This window comes from Pinus tabuliformis, chromosome 2_2, assembly GCF_031772625.1.
Source record: "Pinus tabuliformis cultivar Carrire ecotype Pingquan chromosome 2_2, CPIR1, whole genome shotgun sequence".
NCBI lineage: Eukaryota > Viridiplantae > Streptophyta > Pinopsida > Pinales > Pinaceae > Pinus > Pinus tabuliformis.
The window spans coordinates 538,071,185-538,094,230 of NC_142300.1; the positions used below are offsets into that span (position 1 = coordinate 538,071,185).

General features: G+C 34.4%; 1 protein-coding gene across 1 annotated transcript; it reads left to right on the forward strand.

Annotated features, from left to right (window-relative positions):
• The first annotated feature begins 9,348 nt into the window (after nt 1-9,348).
• LOC149193729 (uncharacterized) lies at nt 9,349-11,744 on the forward strand. Its single transcript, XM_089407418.1, has 3 exons — nt 9,349-9,628; nt 9,731-10,789; nt 11,137-11,744. The coding sequence occupies exons 1-3, from the start codon at nt 9,349-9,351 to the stop codon at nt 11,742-11,744; spliced, it is 1,947 nt and encodes a 648-aa protein (XP_089263544.1).
• Nucleotides 11,745-23,046: the final 11,302 nt, after the last annotated feature.

Below are 23,046 nucleotides of genomic sequence, written 5' to 3' on the forward strand. Positions count from 1 at the left end.
CACACCATTCAATCTGGGGAGGAAGCTAGAGCGTTGAATTTGCCAACAAAATCAACCTCCACATGGATGGTAAGACCATCAATGGATGGGACCATAGTGAATAATAGCTAGATCAAATGATCTCAAAGAGACACTATGAATATATATATATATATGTATGTATGTATGTATGTATGTATGTATGTATGTATGTATGTATGTACGTATGTACGCATGTACGTATGTACGTATGTACGTATGTATGTATGTGTATGTGTGTATATGTATATATATGTATGTGTATATATATGTCATGGCTATGAAACATAGGGTGAATATATATAGAGAGAGGAGGTTGTGATCAAGGAAGGTGCTAAATAAATACTTTAAATAGGAGGATATGTATGTGTAAGATATCCAAAAGGATACAATTCGAATGAATTTAATCATATATCATAACAAGGATAATAGTGTTATAAATTAGATAAAGAATGAAAATGATACTCTTATAGAAAAAAAGGAAATAGAGTTGGTAAAGGCAATGTTGAAGAGTGAGATTGAGAAGATGGTTAGAATAAAAGATATATATATTTATGCCGAGGTTTTTCTCTTTCTATTTCATGTCAAATAACTTGTTACCTTATGAATTATTGGATATGTGACCTGCACTAACTTCTTTTGATGATTTACAAATGAACTGATTTCTCGTCAATAAAAAACTTAAGATTTTCGGTGGTCTTCATTTTTCTTCATTAGTGATTTTTGGAAAACTATTTCGATAATTCATTTTAATTTAGAAAATTTTAACCAATTCTATGGTAAATTCTAAAGTATCTTTTTCAAAATCAAAATACTCTAGGACATTAATGGGTGCACATAATTTTTCAAAAAAAATTGTATAGTACACCATGAAATCCGTATAATAACCTCTACATGGTTGATTATGACATAATACTCACCTATTCGACACTCCAAAACCATTATACATATAATTATATTTAGAATTACAGATTTCACTCCGTTACCACCATTTTCATATAACTTCAACAAAAATTGAAACTCTAGAGCAATGAATCTTACCAAATTCACATTGATATCTATTCATATAGGCCTAGTAGTTGAAGCTTCACCCTAATACCACATTCTAACATGGCTAGCCCCACATCAAGAAACATTACCACAAATTTCCTTTCTAATAAAAAACTGTAATGCACCTAAATGGTATGGTATCCTAAGAATTTGAGTTCTTGAACTAGTTTTGGAAATATGATACATTTTACATCAATAAAGAGGCATGTAGTTAAGAACAACTCATGCAAAGCTATCAATAAATTATATACATGAACATGTAAGCATGTCTCTCACAAAGTGTATATCAATAAAAATATATACATGCCATTAAATAATGAGAAATAATAGAATAAACTTATCATGAATAAAATGCATACATAATACTTATCTTTATTAAATAACCATACCCACTAGTTGTAGACATTATATATTCTTCCCAACCAAAAACACTACTACTTCAAATCTCTTATTACCAAGTCACCCCAAGCTAATACTATGGATTCACAACGATAGGCGTCTAAGATAACTCTAATAACTTACATGTAGCTAAGATCTGATGCTATCATATTTTGTTCAATCAAAATTACTCAAAAAATAATGTCAACTTTCCATCTCTCTTCCCCCTTTGGCTTGCACAACCCAAAGAAAGGACTTTTTTTCTTACAATATAGTCCCCAAGCTATTCCATTTCTTTCTAGGGATGACATATAATCTAGTTAGGAAATCACAATGATAGAAGCTCCATATATCCTTAGCTATGGATAGTTTTCCTCAAAATGTCAATCCATCCATACACCTACCCATCTTAACCTTACTAGAACATAACCAATATTCTCATACAATGAACTAGTACTGACTATTTTACAATAGGACTCTTCTCTTCTCTCCAAGAAGAAAAAATCAGAAATAATGGGAAAGAAGGATGACGAATGCCCTCCTACCTTGAACCGCCCCACCGACCATAAAAAACATGGCTAAAATATGATTTTTCACAATGTGCCATGTGGCTTCACAAAGAACCTCATGTAAATCCTTTTGGTAACTAATTCAAAAATGATTTAATAAAATGTTACAATTTCGCTCTATCCTCTCTAGCTACACAAATCCCTCATGGAATCATAGGCCTGTATGAATCTTATCAATTTCCAACTATAATTTGTGACTTATTATTATTATTATTAAATTTATAAGCCATCTAGCCTTTAACCATGTACACACATACACTATTAATCTAGGGATCAAAAGAGGGGCATTACATTCCTAGATGGGAGCCTTGTTTTTAAATATTAACTGAATGAAAAATAAAATAAAATTGGAGGAACCTTCACTTCTCCATGAAACTAGTTGTTTGTCGAAGGCTTTGTCAATGAGGGATCTATATCCCAATTTGGTCACATATATCATGGAAGGATTAGAAGATCATTACAAAAAGTCATATTCTTCCCATATTTTGGCATTATTATATTTCCAAGGATCAATATTTTTTTTATTGTATCCTATAGGAACCCAACAACCTCCATGGCACATAACTACTAGTAAACCTTTGGGGCTCTATGGTCTGTCCTCCTCCCAGTAAACATGGTCACAACTAGGGGGTGTTATACCTTAGATCTCTCAATTTTCATAGATTTCACATTACTTCAATCACTAATTCGACTACTCCCTGGGATCAAATCATCTATATGTTACTTCCATACTTCTACAAGTTTTTCTCCCAAACCAACCTCCTTTTAGGTGAGCCATTTTTGTTGCTAATTTGTAGACCTCTCCTAGTTCACAATTTGTCTTGGTGAAAAATCCCTTTGTTTTGAAGTTCATCTCACCATAGGGGTTAATCTATGGAGACCTTCGCTACCTATCGAAGGATATTTTCTCTATTTATCGATGATTCACCTTACCAAATTACTATAATAACCTACATCTTAAACATAAAGAAACCTATTATTTTAAAGTAATTTTACTCTAGCTTAATCCCCATCTAAGTATCCTATGGTTTTGTCCAAGCTCGGTAACATTGTTCTTCACTTATTTGGAAATTAAGATTTACTATCCCTATTGCCACATCTTATAAGCCCTCATTTTCTTTCTCACACACATCCAATTAATAGTTCCTTCCTTAACTTACCACACCCATATAATTTGGTGGGAGTGCAAGGGTTTCACCACCAGTGACATTTAATAAGAAAACCATTTATAAACAAAGTCTTTTGGTAGAAATGACATGAGATAATTTTTTGGCCGATGTGTTTTGAACCAACGAGTGTGGTTTGTCATCAGGACTAGATGAAGAGGCAGACAATGGCAAAGGCTTAAATAGAGAGCAATGTAGAGACATAATTTACTTGAAATTATGTCTCTACATTGCTCTCTATTTAATCCTTTGCCATGGTCTGCCTCTTCATCTAGTCCTGATGACGAATCACACTCGTTGGTTCGAAATGCGTCAGCCAAAAAATTCTCTCATGTGATTTCTACCGAAAGACTTTGAAATTATGTCTCTACATTGCTCTCTATTTAAGCCTTTGCCATGGTTTGCCTCTTCATCTGGTCGTGATGATGAACCACACTCGTTGGTTCGAAACGTGTTGGCCAAAAATTCTCTCATGTGATTTCTATCGAAAGATTTTGTTTAATTCATTATGGATCACAGAAGCTTGAATACAGAAAAAACCATTTATAGTTAACATATTTTATAATGTCCCTTTTAAAATAAATATCATCAATTCATATGTTTAGTAAAATAATGTATGTTCCCTAGAAGTCGATTATCATATCAACTGATCAGAAAATGTTGTGTTAGAGGCTACATCCCCACATAAACTTCATCAATGGGGCTGGGGTGGGAGTTTACGACAATACTTCACAAAATCCTCTATGTGTGCTTATGCATGAGAAAGGGAGAGGTTGAGCATTTATTTCTTCATAAGGAAAGATATGTGCTAAGCATGAACCCTTTAAATATTTCATTCACTATGGTTCAACTACTTATTCAATTCATATCATTTTCTAGTTTGAACTAAGCTAATATGGTTAACGAATACCTAATTTATGGGGGTTTACTATATGAACCTATGACATATTACATGAGACTTATAAAAAGATACATATATTTAATACATAGTGGTTTACGTTATGAAGATGTAACATTACACATGTGTTCATAAGATATTAATAAATACCCATAGTTCAACTATATATTAAAAAATATAACCAAATTAACTTTGTTAAATACCCAAATGTATATTCATAATTTAAGAGTAAAATATATTTTCAATAGATACCAAAATATACTATTTTTCTTCATCTAATAAGTTGACAACATGATACAACTCTTATAAATTTTATATAAAAATTACTTAAATAAACCTAATGTTATTGTTATTTTTCCATATTAATTCAACAAATAGATTTAAGAGGTTAATGGAAATTCTAATGAAATTAATTGTTCTAATTTATTTGAAGAGGTAAAAAAAAATCCAAATTACCCCAATTATACTTCCTTTTCTCTTACACAAAGGTGCAACCATGTAAAGACACTAAGAACATAAGAGCTAACCTTGAATACATCATGTGTCAAATGATTACATAAATCTTTAGTAATTGGGAAAAAGACCATGAACAAGAGCTGTCCTTGAATACATCATGTGTCAAATGACTACATAAATCTTTAGTAAGTGGGGAAAATAATTTTTAAAAGTAATTAAAAAAAATATTGTAACCATTTATTTGTTGTACCCAATGGGGATTCATTAGAACGTAATTCCACCCCATAACTTTTTCACATCTTAGTTAAATTATTGTCTTTTAATACAACTTTTGGTGAAATCTTTTATTTTAATGAGTTCTAAATTAATTGGAAAGTGCATAGTGAAAAGTGCATAGTGCACGTAGCATGGATGTGGAAGAGTTAGGGGTATATCAAAATATACCATGTTTAAGAAAGTGTATAAATTATTAAATATAAAAGAGTTTTTATTCGATAAAAATGTATTTATAATTAATAAGCGATGGAAATTTAAAATTTGATGAGAATATTTTTTTTATATTTTAAAAATGTATTATGTAGTTGATTATAAATTTTACATTTTAAATGATAAGTATAAAAATGATTAAATTATTTGATTAATATCATAAAATTTTGTAAGAATAGTAATTAGTATAAATAATTCTAGTAATTATTATTTAAAATATTATTAAATATTATTTGATTATTTTATAGTAATTAGTATACATAATTTTTTATTGAATTTTGATGGTAATTTTTGAGAATTAGGGAAATACTCGAAGTTAGAAGCTAAAGGAAAATATGATGATGAGATTTTTAATTAAACACTATCACTATAAAAAAAATTGACCAATTATTTAATATATCATACTCAATTTTTCTATTATTTTAACATTGACAATGGTGATTTGAAAATAATAAAGATTCTTTAATACAATCACAATCATTTATTTATTTATTTTTTATCTTTAGCATTGATACTAACACACTAATGAAGGATAAAAACAAAGACACTTTCTTTATTAAAATTTGAATAAGAAAAATATAAAAATAAAAGAATATTACCAAGATGAAATTTATATATAACTCTATTACAAAAATTAATATTTATAAATTTACATAAAATGTAAATTAAAATGCTGAAAATTTTTATTAATTTTAAAAACAAAATTAATAGTTATAAATTTGAATAATAAAAGAAAAAACTCATTACTGTTTTAAGTAATATAGATGAGATTTGAAATTCTAGGCATAGGAAGATATTCATTTATATGGGAAAGCTATGACTTTGAAGTACTAATTTCTTCTATTATATAATTTTTTGGTGTCAGAGTTTAATAAATAGTAAAAAAATAAAATAAAATTTTAGTTTAACTTTGTTATGTTTTGATTTTTTGGTAATTTTTAGGTTAAGTTTTTCTAAAATCATATAAAGATTTTATGTGTTTGGAATTTAAAAAAAAAAAAATCAAGCTAGAAATAATTTATTCATGTGTTTTGAACCATCAGAGTGTGGTTCATAGTCGAGACAGACTTAATAAAAGTCCATACATATCTAACCCTGGATAACATTTAACCCTGGATAAAAGTGGCATGAAAATATTCCAATTTCACATGGCTGTTTATCCTTGGCTGAATAGCGATTAGCAAGGGCTTATGTCTGTTGCACGACAGCAGTGGAAATTATCAGCTCAAGGGAAATATGACAACTGTCAAAATTGGCAGGAATTTCAAATCCGATGTACCCATTGAATTTAATTGGATAGCTTTTGCAACGTTCATGTTTGCTGGATCATTTGAGCACGTAATGCTGATTAACCCAGAAAAGAATTTTTTTGCAGTGTTATAAATTATTTTGTTAATAATAATTTGTTCATTAAATTTGGCAAGTTTTATTTATAATGCTATCAAGACATAAATGTGTGGGGACACTATATATTTACTTTTAGATTTAAAGAGTACATTAATCTGATAGTGGGAATAGTAAATAAAACTTACTATCAAATTTTATATCCCTAACTAGATTAGAATTTCAAAACAAATCTGTCTTTTACGTTAACAATTTTCACACCTCCTCAGATAATTTATAACTTAAAAAAGATCCTGAAAATTTTACAATTTTTTAGCTGTATTTCACCAACAAATCTGGCAAATGTCAAATTCCATCCCTGCACGCCCGGCGGACCCTCCCTGCACTTTGCAGTACCATCACTTCCCGGACCCATTCCATGCACTTTACAGCACTGCGGTACCGTCACCAGAAGCAATTGCAGTATTGTTTCAGTAGCTCTCATCTGGGTTGAAGGTAGAGGAATTGATTTAAGGTCAAAAGTGGTGGGAATCCCGTAAAAAAAATTCAAAAAATCTTGAAGTAGCAGTGTTTGAATCATGTTTTTGATGGTAGAAATCGATTCCGCGTTATCAAAAACTTTTAAGATACACAAAATATTAAATTTTGATGAATGTAATTTGGATTTAGAAAATTCTCCTTAAGATTTCATTAAAATTTGACCCGAATTTCCATGATTTTCAGGGCCAAAAAAATAGTCAGGTTAGACTACGCAATCTGGGAGGAGAGGGGGAGGAATTCCCTAAAAGGCCAAAAGTGGCCGGGCAAAAAAATATCAAAAGATCTTGCAGAGACAATGGTTAAATCATGTTTTTATGATAGAAATAAATTCAGCACCATCAAAAATTTTCTAGACAACCTAAAATTATGAATTTTGTCAGATTTTATTTGGACTTACAAAAATCTTTACAAGATTTTTTTAAAAATATGGCCAGACCGTAACTTACAATGTAAAAAAAACATAATAATTAGACTACGGCTTATGCTGAAACTTTGTATCCAGTACAATCGTTGAGCTATTGATGATTGGATCATTCGGGAATGACTGAACATGTTACTTTTCGGACTGTATTAACAGTTACTGATCATTCAGGAATGACCGAACATGTTACTTTTCTGACCGCTATCAACAGTATCTGGACATCCCTTGTAACTTTGAAGACCTGTTTATAGGTATCTCAGCGGTCAACGGTCACCAACAAATGCTAGAAAGCGCTTTTCACACGATACGGAGAAAGATTAACTCTCTGCATTTAAAATATTCCCCTGTCCCATAGACTTATCTCTGCTGCACGACTCTGATGGAAATGATCCGTCGAAATCCCAAATCTCAAATCCCAAGTCAATTGGGTTTTCCCTATAATTTCCTGGGCTTAAGGAACAATCGACAGCACATGCAGTAAAAAAACATCATCAGAAATTCGCACTTCTTGATTTTAGTCTGTTCAAATTCAAGCTAGGTATCAAAAATAATTTCGACTTCAACCGGGTCAATTTTTTTTGCCTTCTTAAATGTATTTGGCGTTGAAGGAAAATTTTGCAACGTCAAGGAAAAAAATAATTAATTGACCCCTTAAAATTGTTGTTTATGTATTTATGTCATATATTTTAGTAAGTGTAAGTTAGAAAATTTGTTTAAATTTTTATTTATTTCTGGTCACCATTCCTTAAAGGGCTGGAAATGAGAAATGAAACTTTTGCTAGTAAAAGGAATACAGAGAAAGGTTGAAGTATTGGTATTTTCTAGTTAAATACGTTTGATATATATTTCATAAATAAGTTTTCAGTATGGTAAAGCTAGGCTTTATATTATTCTATTTTTTTTGAATAATTAATTTCAAGTTACTTCCCTATTGTTATAAAAAATTATTTTTAAACATTTATAAATTTACCAAAAAAAAAATAAATAAATGGAAAGCATGAAAATAATTAATTTCAAGTTACTTCCCTATTGTTATAAAAAAATATTTTTAAACATTTATAAATTTACAAAAAAAAATAAATAAATGGAAAGCATGAAAATAATTTTTACCGAAAAGGCAAAATAAATTTCAAATTTCAATCCTGATTCCAATGTTTTGTGAGTGTTCAAAATTTTTCGACAGACCGATCGCGCTTCTGTCCAATCTATCTCATCGTTCTTCTGTCCAATCTATCTCATCGTTCTTCTGTCAAATCTTGAGATAGTCCAGTCATTGAATTCGCCGACTCCAAGATTTTTGTAATTCCACATTGAAATTACTTTTCACAATGTAGGGATAAAGATATGATGTGTGCATTTTCACAGGGTGAGAGATTTGATGTGTGCATTTTCAGAGGGTGGGAGACAGAAGAAGACCAATTGATTTGATATGAGTTGTTTTTAATGAATTTTTGGATTTTTCAGTACAGGAATCCGATGGAAAAATCTGAGGTTAAATATTGATTTGTGTTATTTAAACTGGTTTTTTAACTACATATTTGGATTCAGCACCTGAAAAATTCTAAGAGGCTTTGATTGTGCAGGGATTACCCATCAAGCGTGTGATTTCAATAAATTGTGCTATGGGATTTAGAGAAATTTCACTGGAAAAACCTACCAGAAAAATTCCAAAAAGTCACACTAAAAACAACTCCCATCTAGTCATATTGCTTTACTAGGGAGATTTTTAATTACAATTTGTAACAAAATTCTATCAAAATCTCATAAATTTAAATGTAATTGATATATACTCATAATTATACATACACAAATATATTAGTAAATGTATTTAATATAAATCTATAAACATACATCAACTATATTAATAATTAAAAATAGACTAGCCCTCTGGTAAGTGGAGGCAATTGCGCTCATCGGACCAGTGATCGATGCTGCCCCTGCTAGGGTTTCTGAAAAATCCCGCCGCCCCTCCCCTTTGCATCCTCGGCTTCTCTAGCCTGCGACGCCGCTGATCTCCTCACCATGGTCCTGCCGTCTGGAGGGGTGGGCTCTGCCCCCCCTCCCTCATCAGATCCCTCTCCTGACAAGTCAGTAAATGCAGAAGCTCCAGTCGGTCAAGGCCCTGACCCAACTGATGGCCCTCATTCAGATCCTGATAAAAACAACAATGGAAAAGCTGCTGCAGGTCAGACGACAGCCAAAGACAAAGGAACAGACCAGAACAACTCGACGTCATGGCCAAAAGCATTCTCTGCAACATGCATTCCTAAATCTGCAGAGAGAATAAAAATAGATCTTCCCAGTGATCGAATCAACGCCCAAATCCAATACATGAGTGATCATGCACTCATAGGCAAGTTCCTTGGATTCTGGCCAACTGAAAAGGCCTTGCATGGCTGGATAGCCTCCAAATGGAAACCTAAGGGTCAAGTCTCTCTGCAGCTAGGACCCAAAGGTTTTTTCACTGCTATCTTCAACTGCCTGGAAGACAAAACTCGCATATTCGAAGGAGGGCCGTATTTCTTCAACTCTGCAGGCCTATATCTTCGAGAATGGAAAGCAAGGTTCGATCCAGACAAAGAGGACTTCTCCTGGGCTCCGGTATGGATACGCCTGTATTCTCTTCCAGTGGAATATTGGAATGAAGAGACATTAAAGGACATTGGCAACAGCCTAGGAGCCTTCATCAAAGTAGCCGAGGAAACCAAATACCGTAGATACACCTCCTATGCCAGGATCTGCGTACACATGCATCTGGCCAAAGAACTCACGGATTCGGTAAGTTTATTTCATGATGATTATGAATGGGTACAAACTATAGACTACGAGCACATTCCTTTTCGTTGCAGAAGGTGCCATGAGCATGGCCATCTTTTCAGAGATTGCCCTCTGAATCTTCAGTCGAAAGCATCCGCATCAGAGACAAGTAAAGACGCTGAAGGATTCACGAGAGTTCCTAGCCGTAGAAAGCATACCAAGAAACCTCCAGTAGCTCCAGAAGATCCCAAGAAGCCTGAAACTCGGAATAGCTTTGGAATCTTGTCTTCTCCAACCTTCACGGAGGATCATACTCTCATCCCATCTTCAGATCCCTCCCCCTCCACCCCTGTGCCTCCCCCACATCCCTCAGCCACGCCTTCTAAGTCCACTCATATCCGCACTCCAGCTTCAACCTCTACGGACAAAAATTTCACCTCAAAAACAGCCATACAATCCTCTGCCATGGAGGTTGATGCTTCTCTAGCCCACAATAGCAATCAAAGGTTAGATGAGGAGGAACAGGACAAACTATCACTCATGGAAGAAGGACCAGAAGGTGAAGATCTAGTAGGTCTGGACCTACTCAAATTGGAAGCAGCGTGTCTACAGAAAGACTTCAGTGAAATTCCCCCAAGGGAGATCGAAAGACTTGAAGGAGTTCTGATCAAAGCACAACAAAATAAATATCTCGGCATTCAAGCAGGTAGTCCTTGGGATGGTAAAAAATTTTTGAAAGACACGAAAAAATGAGGGCGCAAAACAGATTTGCAAAGGACTATCATTATTGGAGAAATGCTGGTGGATTCTGGAGAATTCCCCAAGCTGACCAAGTTCTATAAAGCTCTTCCCCATGGTTCCTCATGAAGCTAATCTCATGGAATGTGTGAGGGCTTAACAGCCCTGCAAAACATAGAATGCTAAAAAACATGATTCAGCAAGAAAGGCCCTCACTAGTCTTTCTACAAGAAACCAAAGGCAATAGCACTGCACTGGAGAAAATTCTAAACAAAGTTTGGACAGGTTGTCGCTCAGTCTCTGTGGATGCATCAGGCGCTTCTGGAGGGCTGGCAATCTTATGGAACCCTCAAATCCTCTCCCTTCAAGATTTCCATGCCTCTCACTTCTTCATTTCAACTACCTTCCACCTCATAGGTACCAACATCCATGGTCTTCTCACTAATGTGTATTTTCCTCAAGATCTTCAAAAAAAGCTGGATTTGCTGAACTCTCTCACAGCTCTCAGCTCTGGCAGAAGCCATCCCCTATGGATAAGTGGTGGTGACTACAACATTATTACGGCGCTGGAGGAAAAATCTGGAGGCCGAGCAAGACTGGAAGGAGACAGCATTGGCTTTAAAGACTTCATATCTAGGAATCAGCTCATGGATCTTCAGACCTCAAATGGTATGTTTACTTGGACCAACAAACGAAGAGGATCTCAGCACATAGCCTCCAGACTTGATCGTTTCCTCCTATCGGATAATGCCATTCATCTAGGCGGAGATTTCCACGCTTCCATTCTGCCTCAAGCAGGCTCAGATCACTGGCCTATAATGCTTCAGTGGTCACGTCCAGAGTCAAAGAGCAACAGACCTTTCCACTTCGAATCCTTCTGGTTCTCCCATCCTAACTTCAAAGATGTGGTAATAGCTGCCTAGAAATCCTTCACTCCCCCCGTAGGAGCCAAGATGTTTCAATTTCAACAAAAGTTAAAATACCTTAAGCAAGTGTTGAAAACTTGGAATCACACTCAGTTTGGCAACATATTCGATCAAAGGAAAGCGTTGGAGCAGCAAATGAATACGCTGCAATAGTGTATCATATCAGAGGGTCGAAAGGAGGAATATGCACTACAAGAATAGATTCTCCTAAATCAGATTGAAACACGCAGGCAACAAGAAGAGACTCTCTGGCGACAAAAATCCAGGATCAGATGGCTCAAGGATGGGGAGAAAAATACTAAGTTCTTTCACATGTCAACCATTCAAAGGAGAATGCACAACAACATCGCCTTCATCAACAATCATCAAGGGGAGCGCTTGGAGAAGCATGAAGACATAGTACGGGAAATTCCAAGATACTTTCAGGACATTCTGAGAGAACCGCCGGGTAGCAGAAATCAAGCTATTCAAAATATAGTGCAGCACATTCCTAAAATCATTAATGAGGATCACAACAATAGGCTTCTCCAGCCTATCTCTTTGCAGGAAGTGGAGGATGCAATGGCCCAACTCAAGGATGGTAAGGCGCCCGGTCCTGACGGATTCACAGCCAACTTCTTTCATGCTTTCTGGGAGCTTATCAAAACAGAGGTCTGGGAGCTAGTGGATGAATCTCGGTCAATGCATTGGGTTCTTCCTTCCCTAAATATGACCTTCATAGCACTCGTTCCTAAAGTGGAAGAATCCAAGACTCCTGACAAATATAGACCAATTGCATTATGCAATGTCATCTATAAGCTTATATCTAAAGTAGTGGCGAACAGACTCAAACCTCTTCTCCCTCTCCTCATCTTGCTAGAGCAGACATGATATGTAGAAGGGCGCTAGATTCTAGATGGCATCATTCTCTCCCACGAAGTGATCCACTCACTCAAGACATTGAAAAATCCAGGTATGGTTCTCAAACTAGATCTCTCCAAAGCTTTCGATAAACTCAGCTGGACCTATATCAAACACATCTTACTAGCATTCGACTTCAATGCTACCTGGGCATGATGGATCATGAATCTCATTTCCTCCCCCTACTTCTCCATCCTTCTCAATGGATCCCCCTCCCCTCCTTTTCAACCTTCTCAGGGTATTCGTCAAGGAGATCCTCTTTCCCCATTCATTTTTGTTCTCATGGCTGAAGGGCTAAGTCGCCTTCTTCATTCTGCCTCTTCTTCACATTCCTTAAAGGGCATTTCATTGCATGGCCAGTCCCCTATCACTCACCAACAGTTTGTTGACGATAATATGCTTTTTGGCTACCCATCAGTACAAGAAGCCTCTGCCTTTAAACTCCTGCTCAATCTTTTTTCAGAAGCCTCTGGCACTACCATCAATGCCTCCAAATCCCAGCTCTTTTTCTTCCACACTCCCGTTCTCACTCAGAGGAACATAGCCAGGATTCTGGGTTTTTCTATAGCCAAGCTTCCGTCGAAATATCTGGGAGCTCCCCTGTTTGACTCTGCTATCAAACATGCCTCTTGGAGGACCCTCCTTGACAACTTAGAAACCAGGCTCTCTTCCTGGACTTTCCGCTCCCTCAACATTGCTAGCAGGATCATCCTCATCAAATCTTTTCTTCAAGCCATGCCTCTGTATCTGTTCTCAATTTTAGCTGCCCCGAAATGGGTTCTCAGGAATATTCGCAATCTGCAAAGAAATTTCCTTTGGGGCTCCTCAGGCCACAACAAAAAATGGGCCCTGGTCAAATGGACGGAAGTTTGTCTTCCGAAATCAGTAGGGGGACTAGGCCTGAGGGATCCCCTACACAGCAACAACATCATGGGTGTGCGCATATGGTGGAATTGGATCTCTAAACCACACACTCCCTGGGGTCGTCTCTGGCAGGCCAAATATGCTCCAGGAAGTTCAAAAGAGGAGTTAATCTGTTTCAGTCCAACCACTCCTGGCTCGCTAATTTGGAATGCTGCCAAGATACATAGTGCTTTTGTTCAAGCACATAGCTTCTGGGAAATTCACTCAGGCACCACTGCGAGATTTTGGGAAGATTCCTGGCAACAACTTCCCAAACTTGCCTCTCTCTTTAACAAACCCAAGTGGCAAGCAACCATGCAGCAAAATGAACAAATCCATGTTCATCAATTCTGGCAACAACAATCTCCCCAAAGCTTTCATCTATGGAAACTGGCAAATACTTGGCAGGCCAATTGGCAGGAGGAAACCTATGATGAGATTGATCAAGAGCTCAATCTCAGGAAAATCAAACTCTCTGATCAAAAAGACCGCTTGAGATGGGGATATACTACCAAGGGTATGTTCACTACCAAGGAAGCATATCAAATCCTTCATCACCCCATTCAGATAATAAAAGATCAACTATGGGATCAAGTCTGGCAACCAAAAATATGGCCTAAGGTCTCCACATTCCTTTGGCTTCTCAGCAAAAAAAGGATCCTCACATGGGATAACTTACAAAAGCGAGGATTTATCGGGCCTTCTAGATGCTCCAACTGCAATCTTCACTCAGAGGACACTAATCATCTCTTGGACACTTGCCCTCTAGCAGCTCAAATGTGGGAGAGAACAGCACAGTGTAACAGAAGAACAGGCAGAAGAGAGGGAGATATAGTAAACACTATCAGAACCTGGCCACGGAAGCCTTTCCAAAGTCCTTTTCTCAATGCTCTCTGGAACCTCCTGCCGGGTTTCGTTTATTGGATAATCTAGAAGGAAAGAAACAACATGATCTTCAAAAATCACAGTTCACCTCTAGATTCTCTTTGGCTTCTTCTCAAGCAGAATCTTCAAGAAACTCTAGCTCTCAGTTAATGGCAAGACTCAGACATGCCAGTCTCCCCTCAGGAATGCCTCATTCTTGCCAACTGGAATTTAGATCTCACCACTATAGATCTCAGCAAAGCCAATAACTCTATACACTCTGAGTCTGCACACTCTTGGTCTCCATCGACTATCCATCCCTACAAGATGAACTTTGACGGAGCGGCTAAGGGCAATCCTGGGCCGGCTGGATATGGTGGCATCATCAGGAACACTGAGGGTTCTGTTTTGCATATGTATCACGGTTCGATGGGTCGAGACACCAACAACGCAGTCGAGATTGAAGGTTTATGGCAAGGGTTACATACAGCAGAAACGGAGAACTTGCTCCCTTTAGAGGTTGAAGGGGATTCTCAAATTCTCATAGAAGCTGCCATCCGGATACAATCAGGATCCTCAGCTGTAGAGATAGCTTCGAGTTGGAGGTTTCTCAGTAGACTGGAACAAATCGAAGAATGGCTCAAAACGCCTCGTAGGATTTCCTTCAAGCACATCTAGCGAACAGCTAACAAGGTTGCAGATAGACTGGCTAATCAAGGGGCCGATCAACAGCTCCCCTTCTTCTCTGGTCCGTTGAATTGTTCCAATGATCCACAACTCAAAAGCGACTGCACTCTTCTGGTGCAACAAGATCTATCCCTCCCGGATCCGGGTGTCTGACGGCAACATAGGTACGTGGCTAGCGGTTTGGATGGGCGCGTGGTTGATTTTCACCACCACACATCCTCTCACAGCTCTGGTCATAACTCCTCCTTTGCTCCAGCTTAATGAGACTTTAATGACGCCAGTACATCCATTTACGCTGGTTAATTTCTTGATCATGGCGCTATCAACTTGCCATAAACGCGTTTATCCCCTCTGCTCTGGCTCCTCGCCCATTGCAGTTGCGGCGGCTTGTTCTCGGCCTCTATCAGGAGTAAACCAGGCTCTGGTTTGCTGGAGGAGCTTCAGGCTTTGCCCTCAAGCCATCCTCTGTTTCCCCTGCTCTTTTGCTTGCCACCAGCTTGCAGCCCTGAGAATTGAAGCCAAGTTAGATTTTTCCCTTCACTGCTTCCTTCGTCTTCCAAGAAGCCAGGATCATCCCGCCCCTCCAGCTATGCCGAAACTGCGACAGCGGATGAGTTGCAGAAGGGGTAGCTCTCGTGGGCAAATTGGGCGTCAGGCAGCCTCCTCCATGATAGACTCTTCAACCTCCTGCTCGGACCTTCGCTCAGACAGGTACCCTGCTACGCGGAGTGGACGTGGTGGGGGAAGTGGACGAGATAGGGGCAGAGGATTACAGATAATAGCACCGAGCTCCTTCCAATCCATGACTAATGCCACTCGGTTACGTTTCCCCTGCAGTCATGGCACTTCTTCCTTTATGGCCATGGTCACCATTGAGCTTAGCGAGCTCAATTCAGGTCAAGGGGCTGGTTCCCTCAGAGTGACTTCGGACAGGCCGACGGAAGACAAACCAAGCCCCATCCAGAAAAACCTCGATCAGAGCAAAGCTTCAGGCTCTGGTAAAGGCAAAGCTTCTCAAAGCATGAAGAATCAGGCGGGCTCTTCTGATGATGATGATGATTACAGGTATGGATGCCGCATCATCGAGGAGCCGCCTGATCCCTCTTCTAATGCTTAATCAGGTTGGTTCTTTCTGGTTTTCTTGGATTTTTGCCAGCTCGAGAAGGTTCACTCATCATTGTCCTAGATATGTTGACAATTGCATTAGCTCATACTACCAGTTTATCATACGAAAGGGGCATTCTGCCAGCCTTCAATTTCCAGTTTCGGTCGCAGTCATAGTTACCTCTGTTTTCAGTTATGGGTTGTCGTGTAGCTGGTCACAGCTACCAAGTCTAGTTTTACTGTTTTGATTGTCGTATAGCTCTGATTTAATTCTCAATTCCAAGTACAACTATGGAGTTTTCTGTATTTTTACCTTACTCATGAACAAACTCTCTACAGTTCTTGAAGGCAATACTCTACTGGATTTTGGCATACAACTATGCTTTACTTGTAATCATGCCACAATTTTGGGCTAGCTCCACGAGGTCAAGGCCTCGGTGTAAAATATTTTTGTATTAATATAGAAGTAGCCTTATTCAGAAAAAAAAATAATTAAAAACATACCATAATAATAATAATAATAATAATAATATAATAAATAAATTTCAGAATTTAATAATGTTATATTATAATTATAATAACTGATATTATTATCTTATAATTATAATATATTAATATTGTAATATTTATATTAATTAAAATTTATTAATTATTATATAATTATAATGTTAGTATATAATAATAATTAAAATTTTGATTATAATTATAATTATAATTATAATTATAATATATTCATATTATTATATTAAAATATTTTAGTATTTATATTAATTAATATATAGTTATTATAATATCATAATAGTAAACAATCTAATATTTTAATATTAAATTTAAAGATTATAGATCTTAAATTTAATATATTAAACTATAATAATAATATTATAATAAATTCTAACATTAATAAAAAATATTAATTATAAATCTTAATATTAATAATAATTAATCTTAAGTCATATATTAAATCTAAAGATTAATATTAAAACTTTGGATTAATATTAATGTTAAACCTTAATATTATAAATCTTAATATTAAACCTTAATTTTCTAATAATGCAATGTGGTGTCAAATAAATTGCAATGTAATGTAATATTGTGACAATGTTTGTCAAATTGATTGTAGCATTCAAACAATGTTTGTCACAGTGCGATCTTTGATACATTTTTGCATCATTTCAACGTCACAATATTAAACCCTTATACTAAACCAAATATTATAAACCATAAGATTAATATATTAAACCCTAAGATTAATATATCAAATCCTAGCATTATAAACAATAATATTAATATTATAAACCATAATATTAACATTATAAACTCTAGGATTAATATTATAAATACTAATATTAATAATAAGCCATAAGATTATAAACCCTAAGTTCAATATATTAAACCTTAATATTAATAATATACCCTATGACTAATGTTATAAACCCAATATTACAAACCCTAATATTAAAACGCTGAATAAATTGCAGCGTAATGCATCTTTGTGACAATGATTGTCACATCAATTGTTGCGTTATGACAATGTTTGTTACAATGCGATGTGGGATAGATTTTTGTACCATCCTAACATCATAATATTAAAACTTAATATTAAAATAAATATTATAAATTCTAGCATTATAAAACCCAATATTATAAACCGTAATATTATAAACCTAATATTGTAAACCCTAAAATGATAAACCCTAAATTGTGATATATTTTTGTACCATTCAACATCACAATATTAAACTCTTATATTAAAATAAATATTATAAAACCTAAAATTATAAAACCCAATATTATAAACCCTAAGACTAATACTATAAACCCTAATATTAATATATTCACGGAAAATTTTAAGAACCCCCTAAAATTATATGTATAATAAATGAGAAAGTCCCCATGGTACATATAAAAATTTACGAGCTATTTTTTTAATCATATAATATTTATATATTATTTTTTGGCAAATATTTTATTGAATTATATATATTTGTTAAATATTGGTATTTTTTCACTAAATTATAAAACATTGTAAAGTCAATGCAAATAGTGTTACTTCTCAACATAGTGTTTTGATGGCTAAGTTAGTGATGCTACGTTCAAAGTATTCAACACCTTCACAAGTTATATTTTCACACTGGGTGAGATCAATGCAACATCTTAGAAAAGTTCAAAGGACCATTAATCTATGTGACATTATTTTCATACGCACGTGTTTCAAGTTTTGGGCTTGCTCATTTTTAAGAACATTTTCTCCACTTGGTGAGTTGTAATAGGATTGGCTTGGTGGAATATAGGGGAAAATTAGGTTGGTTAGGAGTTATTTTTTGAGATGAATCTCAAACCCTTATCGTAACTAATACTAAAAATGAGTGTAGGTCAAATTGTTCCACCAAATAACTACTGATAATTAAATTAAAATTTTAAAAACCCTATTCTAAAAAATACATCTATAAAGATAGTAATTAATAAATAATATTAAAAATATCTATTATTATTTAAATAATAGTAAATAAATAATAGTTAAGTAGCACTAACACAACCTGTTGAGGATGGACCTCATTAGCGAAGCAACCCAGCATCAAACCTCACGGGGGGTGGTTGTGTCCTCTGTTTGTGGAGGAGACATGCTAAAAAATCAAGTCAACTAAGGGTTGGTGCGGCCAAGGTTGTGTTTGATCCTCGAGTCACTTTAATGGCTTAGATGAATGTGGGTCATGATTTCTCAAGCCACAGGTCAAGCCTGGAGGAGCACAAACAACTTGCCAAATAAAAAACTAATAAATAAATAATAAGAAACATTTATTATTTTTTAATATTTACACCAATAGATAGAATCCTATGATGTATATAATATTTACTTTAAAACATAAATTAAAATAAAGAATCTTTCCTATAGAAATACTTTTAATTAAATTTTAATAATAATTATTATAACTATATAATAATTGTTTTTTATTATTTATATAAGGTATTACCTATATTTTATATGTTTTTTATTTATGTTCTATACATATATATATATATATATAAAATTTCAAAATAATATTTTGAGTGAAATAAAAATAACGTTATAATAATACTTAGTGTATTTAGGTAAAAATTTAAAAATAGTAAATATGTATTATATCTTACATTAATATTTCTTTCTATGCCCATGGGGATTTGGATTGATGGTGAATGGGTGCACTATTAAGGCACTCCTTGCGATAGGTCACTGGTTCAAATCCCCCGTGGGTGCTTACCTACCAAAAATAAATAAAAATTTCTATCATATTGAAATAATTTCAATGTATCTCTACATCCATTATACTTTAAGCATTATATGTTTGTATGAATTTGAGTCACAAGTGTTATGAAAATTTTGGTTAGAGGAAAATATACATATATATAAAGATTTTTGTAAAACTAATAATGTCTTAACTTTTGTAATGTGTGTATATATAACATTGACATTTCTTATATCTTTTCCACTTTGACTAAAAAATAATATATATATATATATATATATATATATATATATATATATATATAGATATATATATAGATATATATTAATTGGTGATAGTCATATAAATATAAGTTTAAGCATATCTATAATTAAAAAAAAAAAAATCTAACTTATCAAAATATAAAAAAAAATTCTAACTTATCAAAAAGTCATATATATGAATTATAAAAAAATTGTAATCTAATACAAATATAAATTATATTATTAGTATTTTTTAAAATTTATTCTTATATCACTTGTCTTTTTAATTATAAAAATAATTAAATAAGTATGTGCAAATACATTTTTTAAATAATGATAAATACAAAGAAAACTAGACAAGTCAGTTTAGAAGATGATATTCAAACATATTTGAATATATTAAAAAATATATGGAAAATGACTAAAAAAATTGAGATTATTTAATTGATATCTTATAAAAAGAAAACTTACCCTCTTAGGTGTTTTCAAATTTATAAAAATACTGATTTTAAATGAGAAAATTAGTGAAACACTCACTTCTTTGATCAAAGTAGTAATAATAATAATAATAATACAAAAATTAATAAAATAAATCATCAATATTATTACTATGAGCAATAAATAGTTTTTTTTTTCCTTCAAACACAATGCAATAAAATGAAATGGAGCATTACTATAATTTTGCATCAAAATCCACTTAAAAACATTCTAACATTGGACTACAATGTTATATATATATAACACCCTATGCTACACGAACATTTACTTTGCTACCAAGTTTTACTTATTACTTCAATCTTTTACTTTGTTTAACATAGATTGTTAAAGAATTAAGGGTGAGAAGCCGGAACATATATTGCTACTTAATAATTAAGAGTTTAAATAGTTTGTCAGAGGATTGAACGAAATAGTTAATAACTCTTGGGACAGTTACAAATAGTTGCTCATTTGTTCCCTCAATAGAGAAAAGATGAAGAATCCTAAGGGGTTGGAAAAAATATAGAGAAGGGAGCACACATTATGCTGCTCATATTTTCCTTGGGTTGGACGAAAGTAACCAGTGGGAAAACTTTGGATTACAGTTGGAATGGTATGCGACTTGAGGTTAGACCGTGGTCATGATGCCCAAAATACCAGACTGCAACATAATTATTGTCTGTCAAGAGCAGGAAGAGCTCGTAGGGGGAATCTCAACGTAATCACCAAATCCGTGGCTGGGTGGAGAGACCTTCCATGAAAGGGAAGCACTTACACAATTATAAACAAAGCAGAAACATATAAGTAGTAAATTATGTGCTTAGTAATCATTAACTGAAAATGGTTATTATTATTCAATAATGGATAGCTAACATCAGAATTGATTGCTAGTTACATTCTGTAATTTTATATACATCGATAAATAATAATGAAGTAATGTCTATATATTTAACTTTTCTACTAAAATAACCCAAACCCATTTCGAGATAATAATATATCAGCGATTTAGAGAAGTTAAAAACAGTCTATGGCCTTTAAAGCGAATACTACATTTATATTATAAACCATGATATGCATCTTAGAGAGTTAAGCATGCATTAAAATAAGCTCGCAACATTCATTCTGGAATCATAAAATTTTCGACAGTCATGAATCACAGTATCTCCGGATAACAATATCTATGAAAAGAAATATCTAATTGTTAAATGCAACAAGAAAGAGAAACTTCATTCATGGAACTGTCAATGAAAATTATTTCATTTTCAGAATAGGCCCAAGTTTTAGTTTTAATTGTACAAAATAATAGATGCAATCTGCAAGGGTTCTTCGTGGCTCTCGATCAATTTCTAAAGGAACAACCATGAGCAAACCACCCAAGCTTACACCCTAGGTTTCAAATCATTTAAGATGAGAACCTTTTGACTCAGAGTAGCCAAATCATTAAAGCTATGAACATTTGACTCAGAAAAACCAGATAGAGTGATGGAAGTCGACCAACCAAAACAAAAGGAATCCAAATTATAGAACTGTTATAAATATACATATGCAGATGTAGAATCAAAAATTACAAAAGTGGGAATTAAACCCTTTAACGAGTCAGTGTCATATCGATTCATAGAATTGTTCCACTTCTGGATACACAAAATTAAACCATTGTCCTTTTTTTTGCATAGTATATATAGATCTAACACTACGCTGAGCCTTGGCATGAAGTTTTTCCTCTAACCCAAGAAACCAAAACTTTAAATGCAATAAGGCGAAACATCTTCACAACCAATTGAAGTCTGAGAGTATCTAATAGGTGGTAAATTCGCCAGAAGGCTTGATGAAAGACCAACATGTAATAAGAGGATGACAACTAGTGTAAGGGAGACCTTCATACCCCGAACCCTTTCAGAAATACATCTGTCAGAGCCTTACCTACACTTGCAAAAGTGCCGGAGTTAAATCCTGTAGCAAAATTTGATTAAACAACTCGCATAAGAGAAACATTCAGGGGTTTCATTATTACTTGAGATGGAGAACTTCTGAATGGAAGGAAGTGATGAGCATCTGGAAACCCTGCGACAATCATTTATGGCTCTCAATAGATAGAATAGAATTGAAAGCAACCCTACAACCGACCCTAGTCATTACCTCCAAAACACCATATATTTCGCAACCCCATCCTACTTGGGGCATGCAAACAAGCAAGTATTTGAGTCACTTGCATGCCAAGAACTGGATGAGTAGAGATGGATTGTTTCATTCTGAAAAAAAAATGTCAGGAGGAATTTAGTAAATTGAAACTCAAAGCTGTGGTACCTGGATGCCTGCTAGACCCCGTCCATACAAGGAGATTGAACCTACACCACCATTTTTCATCGAATCCTCAGTTAAGTTGTAGAGTTGAGCTAGAAGTTTCCTTTTTGCATTACTAAATGAAAATGGCTTACATAAAAACCCAAAATCATTCACAGTGATAACCCTAGAGCACAAGAATCGTTGGATCATCACCCCGATCCTACAGTGTGAAGTTTTCTAGGTATCATAGTACTCTAGACTCTTCTATCAAGTCAAATCAATTAATAAATGACAAAACTACAAGTGTCAATCCAAATCTTGATTCACACCTCTACCTTTAAAGAATTACATTTAACGAGGAAGCATGCCAACATAAATTACTTCAAGGTGGGATTACATGTGGATATGGAGGACAGTGTCTTAAACGAACCTTAAACCCATTGCATGACCAAAGTTTATATTCGTAATATTTTCCAAATAGTGAAGTTAAAAAGTGTATAATTTTTTTTTTTTTTGTTGAGATGTTACAAATTGTATCAGAGCTTAGGTTCGCACACGGAGACTTCCGGGAGATACACACACACACACACACACATATATATATATATATGTAAT

What these genes read in the sequence shown, in the direction of transcription:
- LOC149193729 (XM_089407418.1), top strand. Translation starts at nt 9,349, where the DNA reads ATGGTCCTGCCGTCTGGAGGGGTGGGCTCTGCCCCCCCTCCCTCATCA. An exon ending in AATAAAAATAGATCTTCCCA is followed by an intron (nt 9,629 to 9,730) that starts GTGATCGAATCA and finishes ATGGCTGGATAG; the next exon opens with CCTCCAAATGGAAACCTAAG. An exon ending in ATATCTCGGCATTCAAGCAG is followed by an intron (nt 10,790 to 11,136) that starts GTAGTCCTTGGG and finishes TGGATGCATCAG; the next exon opens with GCGCTTCTGGAGGGCTGGCA.